Source organism: Mchenga conophoros, linkage group LG9 (genome assembly GCF_057382185.1).
Source record: "Mchenga conophoros isolate Kocher_MC1m ecotype Shallow Benthic linkage group LG9, M_conophoros_male_GT1.1, whole genome shotgun sequence".
NCBI lineage: Eukaryota > Metazoa > Chordata > Actinopteri > Cichliformes > Cichlidae > Mchenga > Mchenga conophoros.
This window is the reverse complement of record NC_140534.1, coordinates 31,959,059-31,980,061: the sequence shown is the minus strand read 5'-3', so window position 1 is coordinate 31,980,061 and position 21,003 is coordinate 31,959,059. Positions and strand designations below refer to the sequence as shown.

Genomic DNA, 21,003 nt, shown 5'->3' with positions numbered 1-21,003 from the left:
ACCTGAAGTCTGTAATAAGCAATTAATGTCAGATAAAGAGTTTTAAAAACACATCAGAACAGGATTCTTAGAGCTAGTTTTATCCACAGAGACGGTTGCTTTTAAAATCTAAAAGTTTAATTGGCACATTCTGATCTGTTTTACTCTAGATGACCACATCCAGTTTTGTTCCTTATCTTTGACTTAACCACCATATTCCCTCATTACCTGCCAGGTGAGCCCCGGGCTCCAGACTGAGTGCTAGCCATGCTGCAGCAGATTGAGCCATCGTCCAGCACCCTGCAGCTGGTTGCCAGTGATATGAGCGACATCATGGACAATCTGGACACCCGCGATCTCGATTTAGGCGATGGAGATTATGACACGACAGACACCAATGCACCTGGTACCTGCCATCACTGCACTCTGTACAGGTGTTTCTCTACTTGTTGTGTAAGCGATTTGTTTGTGTAACTGTTTATATTTTTTCAATAGCAGAGGGTTTGCCTTTTAAAGAGATTTACAACACAGTGGGTTTCAAGGAGACAGAGGCCAAAGTCTACCTTTCCTCTCCCATCACTGTCAAAATCCTGGAGGTGGAGCGTTTCACCTCAGTTCAGGACCGCTTCAACCTCACCACGCAGAGGAGCGTCAACAAGGTGAAGAGCTTTTTGTCACTGTAGGGAAGAAAATGCATTTAGCCGTACACTATACATGAAACATGGAGGTAGCCACTGTGACGTCACAGTTTGAGCCAGAAGGGACTATATTTGTAGAAGAGGATGGTGTGCTAAGCTGCAGCTAGATGGTTAGCAAGCTGCATCTGTATATTGTGTGGATGCAACACAGGCACAGATACCTGCTGATTAGGGCTAAGCAAGAAACTGGGTACCAGAGTTTTACTTACCAATACTGTAACATAGGTGAATATCTGTCCATTAAAATGCTCTTAAAAGCACCAGCAGTAAAAATGCACTGAAAAGGTCCATTTTAGTAACTTGATGTAGCTGAGGTTGGGTGTAGCAGCAGCTGAGATGGCATCTACAGTCATGGATAAAGCAGAAGAAGTCATTATTCCAGTTCCAGGGAAACTTTTAGCTGCTTAGGAAAACCAGGTGACTCGATTACTTAAAGATTCCAACAACGTAGTAAAAGTTGGCAGTTTATCAACCAGAAACAAAAGAAATGATGTCAAAATTCTAGACTAAATCCCAAACTTTATTCTAATCCCATTTATTTGATGAGCTTTTTGAAATGATAAACACTGAATGTAAATAACTGGAGGCCCTGCTGTGTGTGCAGTCAATGCCAGCTGTGTATAAAATTGAGATGAAACATGGAGAGTTTACATGGTTGGTGAAGAGGAAGGAGAAGCACTTCATCGATCTCCACAGAGAACTGAGAACATACAAGACCTTCATGAAGATTCCACTTCCACGCAGGTACCTCAGTGCCTCCTGTGCCTATTCACAGTTCATATTTTATCTTCACTGTGCTTTGCAGAGCTCATTTTTCTGCCTGTATTTCCACTGCATGTTCTTGGATTTGAACACACAGCCTCCTAACAAAACTTTATTTTATTTCTCTCTCTGCAGTCACACGGTGAAGAGGAACATACCGTTGAGGAGTGAGGTGAGCCAGATCCCAGAACTCCCCAGAGGAGGCGATGGCGAACTGGACAGAGGAGTTTCCAGTCGAAGGGTAAATTGCTCCTGATGGCCGATATTTAATTTTATGGTACCAGATTTATGTACTACGTATATTAAATTGTACTGAATATTTCTCATTGTTTCCTTGATCTAGAAACAACTGGAAGATTACTTGAATACTGTGCTAGCGATGCAGATGTATAGGAACTACCACGCTACGGTAAGGACACAAAAGTTACAAAGTAACTACATTCTGCTCATTTTCAGCTCCATGTTTTTGTTTTTGGATTCTATCAGAGTCACTTTGCATAATTCACAGTTCCAAATAATCCTTCTTACCTTAAACTTGGCCCCTCAGTTTTAGGTCCAACCCCCTCTAAGCCAACTTCTGATTGGCTACATCTTGCAAACAGGTTTAAGTAAGAAGTGGGCAGGGCTTCTTTATCTAACATGACCGGGTTAAAAAAGAGAGAAAGAAACTGAGTGTTTAGAGTATTCTGGAATCCGAGCTTCATTTTTAAAAACTTTGGCAATGCTTAATATGAACATCCACTGTAGTAACACTGTACATAATAGAGAAAAGCATAACAGTTAACCTTGAAAGGTTTCAATATATTTTGGAAAACACTGACGACCTTTTCAGGTCAACTTAGAAGATGATAAGTAGACAACAATCTTGTGAAAGTGAGTTTATAAATATTTTTGCTTGATTTTCAGATGGAGTTCATTGATGTTAGTCAATTGTCTTTCATTCACGACCTGGGACCAAAAGGACTGTAAGAATCATTTGTTATCAATGTGTCAATTTTTCACTGAAATCTTGCACTTTAAGAAATATATCCAGTGAAATTCTGAAATTTCTACTCAAAGATGGTGTAGGTGGGGAGTGCAGGTTAAAGTTGATGGCAAAATATTTAATCTTGTCTTGCTTTGTATAATAAGGTTCTCCTAACCAGTTCTTTCTAAGTATTTTTCTATATTATGAACTGTCCTTTTGTCTTTTAGAGAGGGAATGGTGCTGAAGAGATCCGGCGGCCATCGGATCCCCGGCATGAACTGCTGTGGTCGCAGCAGAATGTGCTACCGCTGGTCCAAACGGTCAGTAAATAATCAGGATTCTTACAGGATGTTTGCTTAGCCTTAATAGTCTTGGTCATTTTCAATGTGAGCTTGTGATATGTCACAAATACACAGCAGCTTGGGTAAAACAGGAAATGATGGGGAAGCTTAGAGACATCTTACCGGTGCATCACCTCGTCTATGCAGAAGATGCAATGCTGTATTTATTGGCTGTTTAATCTGAGGAAAGGGTTCAATTCTTGGGGGTTCTGAAGTGAAAAGTTAGTACTCGATTTAAGAAAAACATTTGAATCTATCTATGTAGCTGACAAACCAAACGTCCTGAAGATGAGATTTAAATATAAAGCATTTAAAGCAATGTTTTATGTTATGCTATCTTATCTGGAACCTTATCTGTACAAACCTTCCTTAGATTTATACTTGAAATTAGTGTTAAAATCACTGTAACGGTCTGCAAATTGTACAACTGCAGTTCAGAATCGTTAATGCCTTGGATACGGAGTAAAATGCTGACACGTCATTTTAACAGAGCCTCTTATTAATGGCAGGAAAGAAGGGTTAACAGGTAAGTCCACTAAACAACAAGAGGAAACTTTGATTAGGATCGTCAGTGTTGCCACAGCTGACTGACTCAAAAACAGTAAAGTTCTTTCCATTTAGCTTTAGATTCATTTTCTTTAGCAAACAGTAGAATTCACCTTTGATTCTTTTTATTTAAATCCTTCATCTTATTCCCAGGATGTGCATCATAAGTTAAATGCAAATCCACACTCAATCACGCAAGGATAGGAACTAATTGCATGAACTCCTGGGTGTGAAATGGTGAACAGAAGAATATTAATATTAGAAACATTGCTCTGTGTATTTGTTGCGCTTCATAGGGGGTTTCCTGAACCATCCTGCTTGGTTCATTACAAGTAGGAAGAGTTGACATTTAACCAGTTAAATATGTGGCACGCCAAATGGGGTATTTAACCTTTTTAAAATGCCGTGATCCATCATAACAGATAAACATTTTGAATCTAAGAAGCTCGTCAGCTTTATTTATTTATGTATTTATTTTAAAGGGGAGCCATTATGTTTACATAAGCCAAATGGTGTTTAAGGAAGTATATGACAATAAAAAAGTTTTACTTAAAATACTGCCTGTGTGTGTGTGTGTGTGCAGCTGGTTGGTGGTGAAGGACTCGTTTCTGCTGTACATGAAGATGGATTCAGGCGCCATCTCCTTTGTAATGCTGTTTGACAAAGAGTTTGGCATCAAGATGGACTCCAAGGACACGGATACCAAACACGGCGTCCGTGTGGACAGTCTCTCCAGGTCTGCGATGGCTATTTTTACTGCTTATGTTCAATATTTTAAGGCTTGAAGAAAATCAGAAACTGAAGTAGTGTTTGTGCAGGTCTTTGGTGCTCAAGTGCAACAGCTACAGACATGCCCGCTGGTGGGGTCAGTCCATTGAAGGCTTTGTCCAGAAGAATGGCTCAGCCTTCCTCAAAGATCACCGCTTTGGATCTTTCGCTAGAGTGGAAGTGAACATCCCTGCCAAATGGTAACCACACTTACTCTTTCTGCTGTAGTTACACTCACATTTGACACCTTAAAACCTGTTATTTAACATTCAGATCACTTCTAGTCAAAGTAGTTTCAGTTCCTGAGTCACATTAGACCGAGTTAGGGATATACCGATCTACATTTGTGGACTGTGCATCGGGCCGATCTTGTTGACAGACTCTTAGACGATTTCTTTATTTCAGTTCTTTGTTGTTCTGTGTTTACTTCAGTTTAAAAGCAGCAAAACAATATAAGAGAACCTCAGTAATGGATACCTCCAAAACACATCACTATTCTGCTGCAATAGGTAAATGCATCATAACTGGAAAGCTCTCAGCGCCTGATACAGAAAGTGAATGCAGAGCTGTTAAAATGCTATTTAATGATGCTCTCAAGTGAAAGAGTGAGTGAAGGCTGCAAAGTTCAGCTGCAAGTGAACACATCACCATTTAAACTGAACTTCTGGATAACAGCGGGTAAAATCCACTGCCATTATAAAGCATTACAGTACAGTTTCCATAAAAGCAAGCTGAACTGAGCTTCTTTTATTTATTAACAAGCAGTAAAAAACAGCCTCACATCTTCCTCTTAACCTTAAACTGAAGCACTTTAGTGCCAATCACCAGACCCAGGATCACTTTAAAAAAAAGTCTAGACAATACCCGGTCCAGCTGGCACAGTGTGCAGGTTAGTGTGTGTTTGTGTACTTCTGCCTTTGTGGGAACTGCTTTGAGGTTTAGACTTTAAACATGAGGACATTTATAGAAAGTGATGAGCCACTTTTAGAGATTTAAAGACTGTAGCTGCGAGGTTACACAAAGAAAAAGCATTATGTAAGAGGCAATCCTCACAAGGTAGATGCACAAATGTGTGTCTCGCGCTGGAGTAACCCGACACAAAGCAAGGGAAAGTGAGACTCACCTGCTCATCACCTGTCCTCCCGCTGGGGAACCCTATACCATCTGTGAGACACACTGTGAGTGAGTGTGTGCCTGCTGTCAAGAGCATAAGGATTCAACAGGCAATGGACAGATTGAAAAGTGAGAGGAGAAGTGTTCGTTTCATTTTTCTTTCTGTCCAAACAAGAGCAAAAAGCATCAAACACTGCAATGAAACCAGAGGACGGCTAAAGCTGAAACCTCGGAGGCTGAAAAATGAACCTAGTGCTCAAGTTCCAATAACTGCAGGTCCTCTAATGTCCACTGGGGCTGGCTTCAAAAGTGAGTCAGTTCCCTACAGACTCCCATGTTAAAATGCCTAATTTTACAGCAGAAGTAAACATGTTTACAGCCTCCTGCAGAAACTGTTTTGTCTCTTAAACAGGATCAAAGGTCAGGGAAAGCTGGAACAGCTGGGTTTGAGGAGGGATGAGAACACGCTCCCATTCTCTGTTAAACAGAAGACAGAGCAATCAGCAAGTTTTCCCACCTGGTGCACGAGAGAGAGAAAAACGAAGAAGTGAAGGTGGAGGAAGGACATGAGGAAGGGTGTGACAGGGAGAGGGAACAAAGAGGAGGGAGGGCAAGAAGTGCACGTCAGGCTACGTCGCAGGTTATAATTCAAATAGCACAAGAAAAAACTATTCCTACTCTGATTCACTCCTCCTACATAAATAAAAAAGTTAGCACTCCACTCACGAGTCAAATAGAAATAAAAGCAACTTAAATAAGAGTCAATCTCAGCGAGTTAAAGCAGCAGACACATCACAACCTCCGCAGCTGTGTCTTTGTCAGAGAAGGTGGACAGATGGTAATTACATGCAGGAGGAGATGTGAGGATAGTGTTGCAGTTTAATTCAGCATGCATGGCTTCCACAACATCCTACAGCAGGGGTGGGGAACTCCAGGCCTCGAGGGCCGGCGTCCTGCAGGTTTTAGATGTGTCCTTGATCCCACACAGCTGATCTAAATGGCTAAATTACCTCTTCACCATGTCTTGAAGTTCTCCAGAGGCCGGATAATGAACTAATCATTTGATTCAGGTGTGCTGACCCAGGCTGATATCTAAAACCTGCAGGACACCGGCCCTCGAGGCCTGGAGTTGCCCCACCCCTGTCCTACAGCAACATGATGACCAGTCAGGTTATAGATAAGTGGGACCCTTCATCAGGACCCTGATTAGAAACCCCTCCAGGCTGGACTCATAACTCATAATCCCCCAGGTTAAAATCAGCTGAGACAGTTTGGAATGAGTTGGAGTGCAAAGTAAAGGAAGGACAATTCCGTTTATGAAGGGCACACCTTCAAAATAAAAGAATCCAGAATATTTTATAATTTTATATGTGGTGAACTAGTTCTGATGCCTTCTGTGTTGTTGTTCACAGTAGGAAAGAAAATAAACAAAGTGTTGAATGGGAGAAAAAAAACAGATTTCATGGACGTCTTGTCTTGTGCTCCTTCGATTATTTCTTTTTTTTGTACTTTTTAATATGAAATTAAAAAAAAAAACTGTTTTGGACTGATTTTCCCATTTTGAGAAGGCGATAATTGAAGTGTAATTTGTGGGTTTGTTTGTGGTTCTTCTGAAGGTACGTGAACGGGAAAACATACATGGAGGATGTGGCCAATGCTCTCGAAGAAGCCAAGGAGGAAATCTTTATCACCGACTGGTGGTGAGTGTTCAGCGCACACAGAGCTGTGAGTGTGTCTGTGTGTGTGTTTCATAGTGCACTGAGTGCATGTGGCGGTCACCTCTAAGAGAGGTTTCTGGTCAAATAGATCAGTTACAGTCTAGCTACTGTTACTTACACACACACACACACACACACACACACACACACACACACACACACACACACTAACTCTACAGACAGTATTTGTTTTTATAAATCAGTCTTACCACTAAACAAAAATACTACATTTTACTTGCATATATATATATATATATATATATATATATATATATATATATATATATATATATTAATATTAGGGGTGCAACGATATTGAACCGTTCGATACAGTGCTTTCGGTTCGGTACGCATATGTATCGAACAATACAACATTTGTAATTTATTTTATCAATTTTCCTTCTGACGATGCTGTCTGTGTTGGGCGCTCAGTGAATCTGTGTTCGACTACTCCGCCTAGGCTGCACTGTCGAGCGCAGATCCACTGAGCGCTCCACACAGACAGCATAGTCAGAAGGAAGAGCGCAGGGCAAGCTAGCGAGACAGAAGTTAAGCTCTCAGCAACATGGACCTCCCCCACTCTCATTCAGATCTGGCGTTTGGAATTATTTTGGTTTTCATGTGACGTATGACCCTGAAGGTAAGCGAGTCATGGACTAAAGTAAAACAGTATGTTGGATGTGCCATGCAATGCTCAATTACATGGGTGGGAACTAGTGTGTTAGCGCAGTTAGCTCCTTAACGTGTTGGCCGTCTAGCCCCATGCACGGAGCGATCGGCGGTAGCTCGTTAACGGAGATTTGCCGTGTTGTGGCGTTAAGGTCATTTCAACGAGATTAACCTGAAAGCACTAGTGGGAACACAACGAATATGACTGCACATTTACGCCGACATCATCCTAGCCAAAGACAAAAACAACAAGCATGCTACTAACTTTAGCCGAGTCATTTAGACAGCTGTTAGCACATGATTCTCCTTATGCTGCTGAGAATATAGCCCAGAAGAAGCGGATAGTATAGCTTTTATTTTGGAAAGCGCCATTTCTCTGTAATAAACTCTCTTTTCCAAAGATGAGTGATTCCTCAATCAGATACAGGGCTTGCAATATCGCTAGCCCGACATCCCGGAGCTAGCGATTTTTTCAGTCAGGCTACCAAAATCTATCTCTGCCCTGCCCGTCGGGCTATTGTAGGAAAAATATATGTCAATGCTTTTGCATTCTTTCAGAAATGTAGCTGGGTAATTATGTCATTGGCATCGGTGAACCACTGTCAATATGTGACATATTGAAGTCGCGTTTGAATTTGCGCTTGTTTTTTTGCTTTCACTTTGCAATCGTGCGAACTGTGTATAGAGAGCAACAGCACTGATCTGTGAGTGATGATAATTTGTGCACCAATTCCTCTGACATCGTCTTATTAATCGTTAGCTTACTATGCAAACATGACAAGTGAAATCTCCCGCAGCTTAAACATGTGAGAGGTTGATCGCGCAGAGAATTGCTGAGCTTATGTGAGTGAGTGTGTAAAAGCAGCAGGAGAAGTTATGACAAATGAGACTATAAGGCAAAAAGAAAGTGCAGCTTTATGGTTTCATGGACAAAACAATTTCTGTGGCTGCAATATGACGAGCTAAATAACCAGGGCTGCACATAAGTGGTCCGCAGGTGCGCATTCGCTGTCAAAATAAAAAACACGCACAAGGGTTAGGGTTAAATTTAAAAACTGTACTTTTGAGTTAAAATATATATTTATAATTTTAATAAATGACAAATTAAAAAGGCATGAACATTTTTTTTGTATCGAAAAAATATCGAACCGTGACACCAAAGTATCGAACCGAACCGAACCGTGAATTTTGTGTATCGTTGCACCCCTAATATATATGTGTATATAAAAAAATAAGTGTGTGTAAGTGTAATCAAGTATCCTGGAGGCCGGAGTCCGCAGTTTTAAGTCTACTGGTATGCTTCCGGATTAGCTAGAGAGGAAGTAAAGGGAAAGAGAAAAGGGAAACCAGAAAACAAGCAAAGTAAGGAACAGAAAAGATGAATGAAAGGAAAGGAGGAGGAAGCGTAACAGTGAGAGTGAACTGAGGGGAAAAACCTTTTTGGCCTGTTTCGTCCCGCAGGCTGAGTCCAGAGATCTTTTTGAAAAGGCCAGTTGTTGAAGGAAACCGATGGCGTCTCGACTGCATACTAAAACGCAAAGCGGTAAGAAGGACGTTTTTCTTAGTTTTTATAGCAAAAGTAAAGCTGTCATGTCAATTTCTCCATATTGATATAATACAAAGTATTTTTCCCTCTTATTTCATCTGAAAGCTAAATTTAAGGTTGTGTCCTGATTCATTGTTTCCCTGCTCTCCTCCACAGCAACAAGGAGTTCGAATCTTTGTGATGCTCTACAAGGAGGTGGAGTTAGCTCTGGGCATTAACTCAGGATACAGCAAGAGAACACTGCTGCGCCTCCACCCCAACATCAAGGCAAGTACACAAGTGTAAAGGCCTTCTGCAGGTTCATAATGGCTGAAACGTTGCATTTCTTCTCTAAATTTTGGGATATTTTGTTCACCAGGTGATGCGCCACCCAGACCACGTCTCCTCCGCTGTGTACCTGTGGGCACATCATGAGAAGATCATCGTCATTGATCAGTCGGTGGCCTTTGTGGGTGGGATTGACCTTGCTTATGGACGTTGGGATGACAGGGAACACCGGCTCACCGATGTTGGGAGTGTGACGCTCTCTCACTTGGAGCAGGTTACTTCTTCAATTTAGTGTCACTTTGTGCAAGAATCAAAACATTTTATAGACCTATTTTCCCATCATCACTCTCCACAGATACTTATCTCGTTTCTTTCAAATAGACTAAAGGATTTAATGCTCTGCTCACATTGAGAAAACCCTGCACAGAAACATACCCAGACAGGTGTTTAGAACCCTCCTCCCATGTTCTGATATTAGGTGCTAACTAACCTCCTTATAACCAAGGGTGTTCCCCAGGGAACCATTCTAGGGCCTCTCAAATTAATAACACTCTTAGCCACAATATCACAAATGCCTACTCCAACTTTTATGTTTCTGATAGAGTGATCTGCTGCTCAAAGTCTTCTTCTAACCAAGCTTTCTATCAACTGAATAACTTTTTAAAAACTTTTCTTAGTAAAAAATATTAAAAACCCAAAAAGAACAGAGGGAAAATGATCTAAAAATGAACCCAATAGTCATAATTAATATAAATTAACTGAATTAACTGGATCAGACTTACATTAAAGAAAGCAGCACAAGAGTGATAATACATCTGTTTTATTACTGTTTATTAGGCTGCAGCTGCCTCTCCCAGCATGGCTGCCCAAGCCAACAGCAGTGGTACGTTTTCCCAGAGCAACGGAAAAGGCGTATTCACTGTGGCAGACTCGATGGACCAGCCAAGGCTAAAGAGTCACGGGAGGTTGAGGAGGACCAGGATGAGCATCAGAAGACACCTGCAGAAACACGGGCTGGCCCATCCCGATAGCGACAGCGACCTGGAGCACGAAGAGTGTGAGTTTCGCAAAAGTGCATGCACAACACAGCAGATGCACAGAACACGCTTATGTCAGGGTGCATGGGTGTACTTTCACTTTAAAAAAACAAAAACTGCTTAGTCGACTTTATGTGCAGAGTGTGTGTCTCTGCAAAAATAAAAGATTTTTGCTCACCGGCGCTTAAATTATGTTGTGTTTTCATCCTTGCCTTCAGTATTTTCACATGGTTTTGATGAAACAGATGCAATTTGTTTAGGTTAGCTTAGGCATGGTAAGACAGACTGTGAGCCACATGGGACTCTATCGGCTAATGATATTGGATCTGCTGCCTCCATGTCTCCATCACATGCTGCTCTTTTTAAATGTAGTTTCATAGGATGATCTAAAGTGGCTCTTTTGATGTTGGAGGTTGCCGACACATGGGTTAGGTAAACAGTACTGTGTGTTACTGGTGTACGATTCATGGCATTTTGGGAATGACAGTGCTATGGAAGATGATAGGTGACAGAGTGAGGTAATCATCAATAATCAAAGCATCAGCTTTGCCCCCATAAAACTTTGCAAAGATTAATGAAATAGAAAACAGGAATTAAAGACAAATGAATCTAAAACTATTAGTTTAGGTTGTTTTTTGTCTTTCTATGTTAATCTCTTTTAAATACATTTCATCTTAAAATGTAAATTTTTACTAGGTTTATTTATTCCTTGCTTTTATTTTATTTATTTTTTTATTTCCTTTCTTTCTATTACTTTAATAAGAACATTTATTATTATCTGTTTATCTTTATTAAATCAATACATGCATTCTTTCTTGTTAGCTATTTCTTTACTCTCTTTTTGTTAAATTAAAACATTTCTTCCATTGTTTTCATCATATTTGATGGTGGCGTTCGTGCTGATGCTTTTTTATCTGCCTCGGTCTCGTCAGTCTCTCGTATTATGTGGCTGTCAGAACTGCATCAAGAACAGCTGAAATTAACCTGTAATTAATGAGGTGTTATTAATTAACATGAACTCAAATGCTCCTGCTTAGAGGGAAGAAGGTGATTTGATGTGTGTTTTCATGGGCGCTGCGTTTAGGTTGGTCTGACAGCATCAGCAGCCATCAGGCTCTGATCCCCGGCAGGCTGTCAGAGCCGAGGGTGGCCATACCGCTCGGCCTGTGCCAGGCTGGTGAGTTGGAGGCAGGGTGGCTGCTAGATCGCCTGTTTTGCAGTGTGCTTTGCTGTGGTTTCAGCTTGACTGACATTTGATTCTGTTTGTCAAAGGTCAATCTAAGCTTCTATTTTTTTATTTAACTTTAATTAAGACACAACATTTAATCAAAAGAATAAATGTTATACCAGGAAAACAATTAGTAGAAATTTTTGTGTGCCAATGCAGTCGCTACTGTATGAGTTATCACTAACAAGCAAGCATTAACAGACCTGATTTAATGCTTCCACCTAACGGGCCTCTATGTGAACCATAAGTCCCGTTGATTTTCTAAACAAAACTAAAATCTCACTCAAAAGTCACAGTTTAATGTTCCCGATCGACTGACTTAGAGAGACTTGGAGCTTTTTATTGTCACTGTGCAGTTTCTTGCACAGCGAAATTGGGTAGCTGGACTACAAAGGTGCAAAAGTAAAAAAAAAAGAGAAAACAATATACAACGAGGGAAAAATAAAAAGCAATATGTATGTGTACATATATACATATATGTGAGTGAACTATATACATGGTGTATGCATTGGAGACATTGAAACAGAAACATTGTGGGGCTGTATACAAGGGCATGCAATAACACGTTTTGATCAAACGACCAAAGGTTCTCAGTGCTGTTATCTAGTCCATTGCACCTGCACACGCAGTGAGCTGAGAGCATGAATACATTCATAAACGTCAAAAAAAGCTAAGAAATGGGGGAGTAAGGGGAAAAAACGCACACACAGAGGGTGAAAACGTGTATTTGTGAGTTTAATGATAAGGAATCAACCAGCCTTCTCTTAAATAACTCACAGCTCAGTCTGATTGTGGCCTGTTTCAGATTTTCCCTTTAATGATATACCACAGCCTGTAATCACTTTCACTCCATTTATTTATTTTTTTAAACAAACACGTTTCTGAGCGTGTTTCGTTCCTGCAGTAAAACAGCTGCTGCAGGCTTTGTGTTTTTAGCTGCAGGAGGCATTTTGTTTGTTTGCCACGTTCATCTACGTTAATCCTGCTGATGTCATATCACAGGGAACGTGATGCAAATTAAACAATAAGGGCAGAAAAATCACCCCTGCTGTTGCTTCTTCTCTTTGTTTGCACATCTGATACAGTTGACCGTATGAATATGTTTTTGAAATGAGCCTCCAGCCTGGCGGGTAGGTGAAGTGATTGTAGTGCAAACAGGGTGAGTGGAGTTCAGTCTGCTTGCAGCCTCTATGTCCTGTCCTCCTTCCAGCTGCTGTTTCATGTCTTTAAAATGGCTGTTGAAGCATTTTCAACACCCATATATCACTGACAGAGTCTCCATGGCTCTTTAAGATAAGCTGCACTGTAAAATTGAATTAGTTCCCAGAACTTAAAAAGACTATGCAAACTCATTGCCTCAAAAAACAAAGTGAAGTTTACTTAAGATAACGTTCATTGCAGGTATACAGTACTAAGAATAGCCAGGTGTTTCTGGCACAATACTAAATGTTTACCCTCTGATAATCATTTCAAGTTCTACTAAATTAAAAAATAATTTGTGCTAACTTACTTAAAAAAATCACATTATTTTTTATCATCCTTGAAATTTCTAGTACAGCATTTATATTAATATAACACTGAATACAAGTATCATTCAAAAAGAACTCATTTGCTTTCTTAAACATTTTTTTCCTGCATTTGCTGTAGAACAGACCTCAAAGTAGACAATCTCAGGCTCCCTCCCCACCGGAGAGGCGACATTCAATGTCCCACCTGTCAGTCTGGATAGCCCTGACCACCACCCAACACACATTAATGTCAGGAAAGCATATTTTTAAAAAGAGCTATGTTCAAGAACTTTTCATTGTGATTATTTGTATAATAATTTGGACACAAAGCAAATTTAACTGTTCAAAAACTTGCAGACTTCATTATATATTGTGCAGACAGTGTGGACCCTCTAAACCAGGGCTGGGTAACTCCAGGCCTCGAGGGCCGGTGTCCTGCAGGTTTTAGATCTCACCCAGAGTCAACACACCTGAATCCAGTGATTAGTTCATTATCAGGCCTCTGGTGTAGACGCCTCTGCTCTAAACTAAGTTTGTGCGATATGATTTTTCAAGAAATGCAGATTAAACTGTCGTTGTTTGTATTTACTTACACAGGATGTCTTGTGGAATTAACTCATCAGTGACTGCATAGTGCAGTCATAACGCAACTCTAATATCAGAAGGCAGGAAACGATCAATAAAGAAACAAGTTCCCCAAAGCAAAGATCAAATGAAACAAGAAGTAAAACAGGTTGATCTGCAGTATAATTACAGTTGCAGTTATTAGCAATTGTCACTGACAATTACTAATATATTGGAAAACCAAAATACTTCCCACTCAGGTTATGTCTCTCTGTCCAGCAGCTGCTTTTCTAGACTCAGTTTGATAAGTAAGAGTTTGATGTAATGTGTGCTGTGCTGGTCCTGAGCCTCAAAGACTGTAAGAAGCAAGCAGAGGGAGAAAAACCATTTAGAAGCTGATTTGATCCTTAATAGCTGTGCAGACCCCATACAACCACATTAGACTAACACATTTAGTATTAAAAACATCATCTATTGCTGTGTCTGAATGTGTGTTATTGGCACTGTCAGTTTAGGCCTAAAGAGATATGTGTGTTAAATTAGGTGGTTTTATTTTTTAATGTAATGATTACATGCTTGTTAAAAGAGTCCATGTCCAACTTGTGGGATCTTTATCCCACATAAAAATGTATAAAACGACTTCAGGTGACTGTTGTCTAAGGAGCTTGGAAAGAACTGTTGTTGTTAATTGGCGCTACATAAACAACATTTAATAATTTAATAAAAAGCCAATGCTCATGTAAAGGTATTAAACCTATTTTTAAATGGCAGGCTTTTTTTTTGTTTGATTGTATGAAAGTGTACTTTTCATTTGATCTATGACCTCAGTAAACACTTTCCAGATCAGTTTATGGCCTCTGTTGATCCACGGCCACTATTAAAATATGGTCCTTATTTGTATCACTTTGGACAATAAATCTCACGTACCGTGCTGACTCCATCCATCTCTGATATACAGTTTAACTGTGGTGTGTGCTTGGATGTGTATTTTTGTCAGCAGCAGTATCTTTGAAAATCCCACCATGAAAATGGTGCGTTGTTTAAACAGCACAGGTGCAACATCAGGAAAACTGAAATGCTCAAAGAAGAGACCGTTGTTATCATTGTATATTGACCATATAATGGTTTCAAATAAGTATAATAAGAACTGGTCAAAAATGAACTCCCCAGGTTGGGTGAACTCACTGAAATAGCTTTTATAAGAATAGTTCATTGTCTTCTTTTGATGATAGATAATTGATCAATATCAATTGTTTTTTAGCCTCTGACCCAGTGCAAAATGAGCCTGCGGGGGTCAGAGAGTTGCATGGGAACACGCGATTCTGGCACGGGAAAGACTACTGCAACTTTGTGCACAAGGACTGGATTCAGCTAGATAAGCCTTTCGATGGTAAGCACATCATTGATGGTCTCACTCTTGATGCAGGATGCTTTTCTTTAGGTCTGAACTTCCTGTTTCTGCTTCTTTAGATTTCATAGACAGGCACAAAACTCCCAGAATGCCTTGGCATGACATCGCCTCAGTGGTTCATGGGAAAGCAGCTCGGGATGTGGCCAGACACTTCATCCAGCGGTGGAATTTCACTAAGGTTGGGGGTCATGCTGCTGCTGCTTCAGTCTGAATAAAAATGACAGAACTGGGAAAGTTGTGATCAAAAATTATGTGATCCCTGGTTGAACTGACTTGCACTAAACAAAGTCTGCTTGATTTTCATGACTGTAGAAGAAAAAGTTGATGAGATCTCTTTTCTGTTGCATTACCAGCTTGTGAAGCCAAAGTACCGCTCCCTGTCATACCCATATCTGCTGCCCAAGTCTCACACCACTGCTGGAGAACAGCGATACCAAGTCCCCAACTGCATCCCCACCAAAGTACAGGTTAGTAGAGGTACTAACCCCCAAGTAGGCTATTTTGGGGTTGTTGTTATTTTTGCTGGCTTAGCTAATAGTCATCTGGTGTCAGTTATGTGCCTTAATCTTCGGTGAATTAATTAGTTTTACATTAATTGTAAAAAGTTGAAGCTACAAACATTGGTTTATATACTGTAATATACATTATTATGTAGTTTGTTGTGTCCGGATCAGCCGGTTTCTCACTTTTCAGACAGGAGCTTTATAATTATTAGGCCAGAACTTTGCCACTTGAACTGACGTGGCGTCCCCCAGAGCTCTGCCTTAGGTCCAATTATGTTTCTATTCAAGTCAATTCAGTTTTATGTATATAGCGCCAAGTCACAACAGCAGTCGCCTCAAGGCGCTTCATATTGTACAGTAGATCGTACAATTGTACACGATTCCTTTTGCACACACATCCTTTCATTTCCATGAAGATAATATTCAGGGATTCATATCAAATAACCTTCGTAGAGTTTGACTGCATTGTCTTGTGGTCAGTTTAGGATCACATCAGTTGTGAATAAGATCTTTATTGTCCTTGCTTGGGGTTCTTCCCCAACTCAGAGGTAGAAATCCACTGTTTTCTGGCAGAGAACCAAGACCTCGTACTTGGAAACTGTACAAGGTCAGACTTGGAGGTGCTGACTCTCATTCCAGCTGCTTCACGTTCAACTGCAAAATACCTGCTGAAGATCACACTGAAATCAAACCAACAAAACATCATCTGAGATACAGTTCAGAGGTTCCCAAAACATAAAAAAGGAATGTTAAAAATGTTATAAATTTTCTACATAGTTATTTGTTTGTAATTTATTTGCTAACCCACATCAGGTTATTCAGCATGGAAAAATTGAGCAGAATAAAATCAAAATATGGGAATAAATGGGAATGCCAACTAGCTGATAACCAAATATAGAAACATGTTCACAAGGAACAGTTTCCAACTTTTTTGTAAAAGCTGAAATAAACATAAAAAGGTAATAAATCTTGTCTGTGAAGTTTCCTCTGAGTGACAGGAAACAGAGTCTGTGACTTATTCCCATCGCTAATCTGTGTTCCCTCAGATCCTGCGCTCAGCTTCAGATTGGTCTGCTGGCATCAAATACCATGAAGAGTCCATCCACAATGCCTACGTCCACGTCATCAAGAACAGCCAGCACTTCATCTACATAGAGGTTTTCATTTTTACACATATAACTCCTTCCGGTAGTAGAAGTATAACAACAAAAGTAGAAATTGTTTCTAAACGCTGCAACATAGAAAGATACCAACTTGATTTTTAAAGCTTCAGCCTTATTTTGGCTTCATGTTCTTGCAGAATCAGGTCTGCGTATGCAGCATGAAGCTTTGATATCCATAGGAGCACTTCGCTTTTCTTCACTGTGCAGAAAATATTTGTGACCTTTGTACAGGATATAAGAATGTTTCTGTTTTTATCTCCCAGAATCAGTTCTTCATCAGCTGTGCCGACAACAAATATGTTTTCAACCAGATAGGAGACGCGATTGCAGAGCGCATCATTCGTGCGTACAGGTAAAACACAGATGCACACGCACACAGCGTAACGCTGAAAGAACACACAGTTTGTCGATGTTTGTGTGGCTGCTGTGTGTTTAGAGTAAAAACACTCCAATGGACTCGACACTCGCTCTGGTTTATTGTGACATTATTTCCTAGAAACACAGTGTTTGTGTTGCTCTGTGTACCTTCCACATGTTTAACAGATGAACTCGGTCTGACACAGTCAAAGAGCTCTTTGGATACTTTCCTTTTGGTTCTCCTCTCTGTGATGTTTTGCTGGCGGGAAGTTTATTCTATCCTGCAGAAACACAAACCTGCCCCGACGTCTCTGTGGCTTCAGTTTATAAACAGTCCAGGATGGGTTTTTGATGAACCTTCCAGCTTTAGTGGATGCATACGCAGGAAAACATGTGTAGCATAATTAATGCATAATTCATTTAAAGATCTTTAAAATGGCCACACTCTGAAGTTCAAATTCTTAATCAAATCTTTTTATTTACACTATAGCAGATGTGGGTTTTTTACCCGCATAGATACGTTTTTATCTGAGTTTATGCTTCACATCCGTTTTTGCACCAACTTCCTGGGCTCAAAGTCAAAGTTGTGCACAAGAACAATGTCCATTCTGGAAAATTCACGGACTGCTTGTTGTTGTACAGTTATTTAGAGGATTGTTTTGATTTTATAGTCATGTTTAGAAGGACTGAAGTACCTCTTCCTCCTCTCAAGTTACTGAGCTCGTTAAAATAGCCTTTAATGAGTGAAGCGCGAATATAACCCTCTACCAAACTATTGGATATTTCGGATGTTCTGGTCCTGGAGGCACTGATCTTTGTTTGATGGCATCTTGGATAAGGTTGCCAAACGGATGGACAGTTGATGGATGTTTAATCACCACCTGAAGTGTCAAGCCTGGTAGCGAACTCTGCAGTTGAGGGAAAAGCTGCCAATCATTGGATGTCATCAAATAAAGACAAACGAGTCTAAAATATTGTGAAAAGCTTCATAAATACACTGAAATGTTGTGATTTTCTATGTGTGATTTTTAGGGCGGGTAAAACGTATCGCGTTTATGTGGTGACGCCGCTGTTGCCGGGCTTTGAAGGAGACATCAACACTGGAGGCGGCAGCGCCATCCAGGCTGTCATGCACTTCAACTACAGGTGTGTGTGTGTTTGTAAGTAACAAAGAATGAGCCACGTTAAACCACTGCCACACCTTACCTTTTAACACACACACCTGTTAGATCTGCCGTGTGTGTGGGTGCTGTGTGCCTTCACGCCGTTCCTTTTTTTGTTGAAGCATTTTTTTCTCGCCCACATTCTTGAGTAAACAGGCAGCGCTTCCTGTTCAAACATGCTGACACACACAGAGCCTTGTGTTGTGTGGAATGTGGACTTGCTGCTAATCCTCCTCTGTCTCTCTGTCCCTGCAGGACCATGAACAGAGGAGACCACTCCATCATTTCCCAGCTCAGGAAAGAGAGTAAGTCAGCACTAACAGCAACACCCTGATGGTTACAGGGTGTCACGTAGCCGCTCTGGTTGGGACTATGAGCTCTCTTTGCACTGTATGCACTGTATTTTCCATCATTGTGTCACAGCCTTTAACATATGTAGGGTTAAGTTAATAAATTAGTTCTGAAAAAAGCAGTTTATTTACAGTCAGCTGAATCTTAGATAGACTTTTAATCTCAAATCCTGTTTATCGTGTATATTTGTGCAGTAATGCCTAAAGCTTGGTTTATACTTCTGCGGGAAATCTACGTCCTAACTTGTGTAGTAACCAGAAACTCCTTTTATCCCTAAAATGACACCGTCCATGCCATTCAAGTCATTGCAGCGCAGTGTTAAAATGGGATTCCAGTTACAGTGTAGATTGTTACAGTAACTTCAGCAATGTTTTCCTGTAAATTGTAGTTGTAGCAATGAAGCTCTTACCTGAGTCGGTTTGAACATTTTATTCGTAGTTCCCTCGCTCACTTCGGTTTCATTTGTATATCACCAACTCACTCGATAGTATTAGCCAGAGAAGCGCATCAGTCAGTTCCTTATGAGCAAACACTAGGTGACGGTGTGGATTTTCTGCTCTTTCTATACAATTTCAATGATCAAAACCCCCAAACTGCTAAAATACTGATGTGATTGTAACTGTGTGGTGTTTGCTTGCAGTGGGAGATAACTGGATAAACTACATCTCCATCGCTGGTCTGAGGACTCACGCTGATCTGGAGGGGAAGCTCGTCACTGAGCTCATCTATGTCCACAGCAAGATGCTCATCGCGGACGACAACACCGTCGTCATCGGTGAGCAGCTTCAACTGAGTATAGGAATTAAATTCCACCCTGAACATGTATAATAGAGAAGCGAGAAATGAGAGCTGCAGAGTGAGACGTGTAAGAAGATTTTAGATGTTTTTAAAATGGTTCAAAACAAAGTCACGACTCAGTTTCCACAAGATAAGACCGTTTTCAAAGATGGAGAGAGATGAAATCAAACACCTGTTTCTGATGAGAGTTTGTCTTTTGTGCAGATTAGTGGAAGATGCTGTGCTTTACAGGAAGCTGATGATCTATTCGGTTTATAAGTTCATTTAAAGACGCGTGCTTCCACAACTCTGGTTTTATTTGGAAATTGCTATAAGAGTTTTAATAATTTAATTCAGAATTACAGAATTTCCAATAAATAGTATAATTTATACATTATTTTGATCACTGATGTCATAGTAGCTGTAAAAGACAATAAGTTTTCTTATTTTTGTAAATAAATGTTTGAAGTAAAAGACAAAAATGAGTGAATCTAAGGAAATTACTGAAGTGGATTCCTTAGATTTGACTTCTTGGTTTGTGTGTTATAAAATCATCAGGTTCATTTCATGTAAACAACCAAACGCAGGGTATTACATTTTTGTTTGTTTGTTTTAATATTAAATGATGCTGTTTAAAAATGTTACCTTCTTACTGTGGACAGTTTCAGAGTTTCAGGCGCTTGAATTAAAATCTCGAGGTTTTAGTTCAGGTTTTAAACCCACTGTGGGAGGGCACCACTTGTGGCCACAAGTGGCGTCATCTAAAGCCACTTTTTTATATATCGAGATATAAAATGAGACTGATGGGTTAATTTGGGAGGCAATGATTGAGTTTCTCAGATGTTTTCATAAGAAAGGCCCAGAGTGTTGTGTACGGATAATCTGAGAGTCGTTGACACCCGGACGGATGTGGTGGTGATGGGGAGGAGAGTTAGTACAGTAGATTTCAAAGGCAGAATTATCTGATAATGTGGTGACATCAGTATTATAAATATTGGTTGACAATGTGGGGAAGTGATGGTTAAAATAACAAAAATACTCGGCCAGAATAAAGAGATAATCTGAGGGAGCAGAACTTCCTCCTCCAAACTTCATCTCAAGATCTCTTTTCTGTGAATCATCTCTAAGCTTAGGTGATAGTTGGCAGTAACTCTTGACCACTGAACAGTGTCAGCATCCTATAATACTGTCAGGATATGTTGCTGATGTCTTGACTGTTTTGTTGCTGTTTGCATCGTAAGTAAATTTAGGAATAAATGCGTTTTTCTCTGTTTTTAAATGGAAAGTTGGTGCTTTTATTTTGCCCACACCCACAAAGACAAGTTTAAAAGAAAAACATTTCCCTAAAAAGCTGAATTAGCACAAGAAAGTAAAAGTAAACTTTTATTTAACAAAAACTCTCCTGTTGAATTAATTGTAATTAAGTCTTTTAGTGTCTCGTGGTAGTTTTAGTGAAATGTATTTGTTTAGCTGCAGGTCTTATGATTAGGATGTGATTCTAACATAAAGTGAAGTGAAAACCTCCAGTACACTCAAACTGGCTGTGAGAGAGCTGCAAACAGCCTGA

General features: G+C 40.1%; 1 protein-coding gene across 7 annotated transcripts in view; it reads left to right on the top strand.

Annotated features, from left to right (window-relative positions):
• The window catches only part of LOC146567627 (phospholipase D1-like), a 49,782-nt gene that overhangs the window by 24,842 nt on the left and 3,937 nt on the right, over nt 1–21,003 (top strand). For 5 of the 7 annotated variants that reach the window (XM_085287561.1, XM_085287564.1, XM_085287563.1 and 2 more), the window contains exons 2-23: nt 215–385; nt 475–638; nt 1,282–1,421; nt 1,575–1,680; nt 1,783–1,848; nt 2,346–2,404; nt 2,634–2,726; nt 3,877–4,029; nt 4,112–4,261; nt 6,791–6,874; nt 9,023–9,104; nt 9,264–9,374; nt 9,466–9,648; nt 10,212–10,431; nt 14,973–15,101; nt 15,182–15,300; nt 15,476–15,589; nt 16,672–16,782; nt 17,052–17,140; nt 18,178–18,291; nt 18,564–18,613; nt 19,300–19,434. In XM_085287561.1, coding sequence (XP_085143687.1) covers nt 247–385; nt 475–638; nt 1,282–1,421; nt 1,575–1,680; nt 1,783–1,848; nt 2,346–2,404; nt 2,634–2,726; nt 3,877–4,029; nt 4,112–4,261; nt 6,791–6,874; nt 9,023–9,104; nt 9,264–9,374; nt 9,466–9,648; nt 10,212–10,431; nt 14,973–15,101; nt 15,182–15,300; nt 15,476–15,589; nt 16,672–16,782; nt 17,052–17,140; nt 18,178–18,291; nt 18,564–18,613; nt 19,300–19,434 — 2,611 coding nt within the window. In that variant the 5' untranslated portion in view covers nt 215–246. Of the gene's footprint in view, nt 1–214; nt 386–474; nt 639–1,281; nt 1,422–1,574; nt 1,681–1,782; nt 1,849–2,345; nt 2,405–2,633; nt 2,727–3,876; nt 4,030–4,111; nt 4,262–6,790; nt 6,875–9,022; nt 9,105–9,263; nt 9,375–9,465; nt 9,649–10,211; nt 10,432–11,495; nt 11,589–14,972; nt 15,102–15,181; nt 15,301–15,475; nt 15,590–16,671; nt 16,783–17,051; nt 17,141–18,177; nt 18,292–18,563; nt 18,614–19,299; nt 19,435–21,003 lie in introns of all 7 variants that reach the window. The other 2 variants (XM_085287568.1, XM_085287567.1) reach the window with 2 other exon arrangements.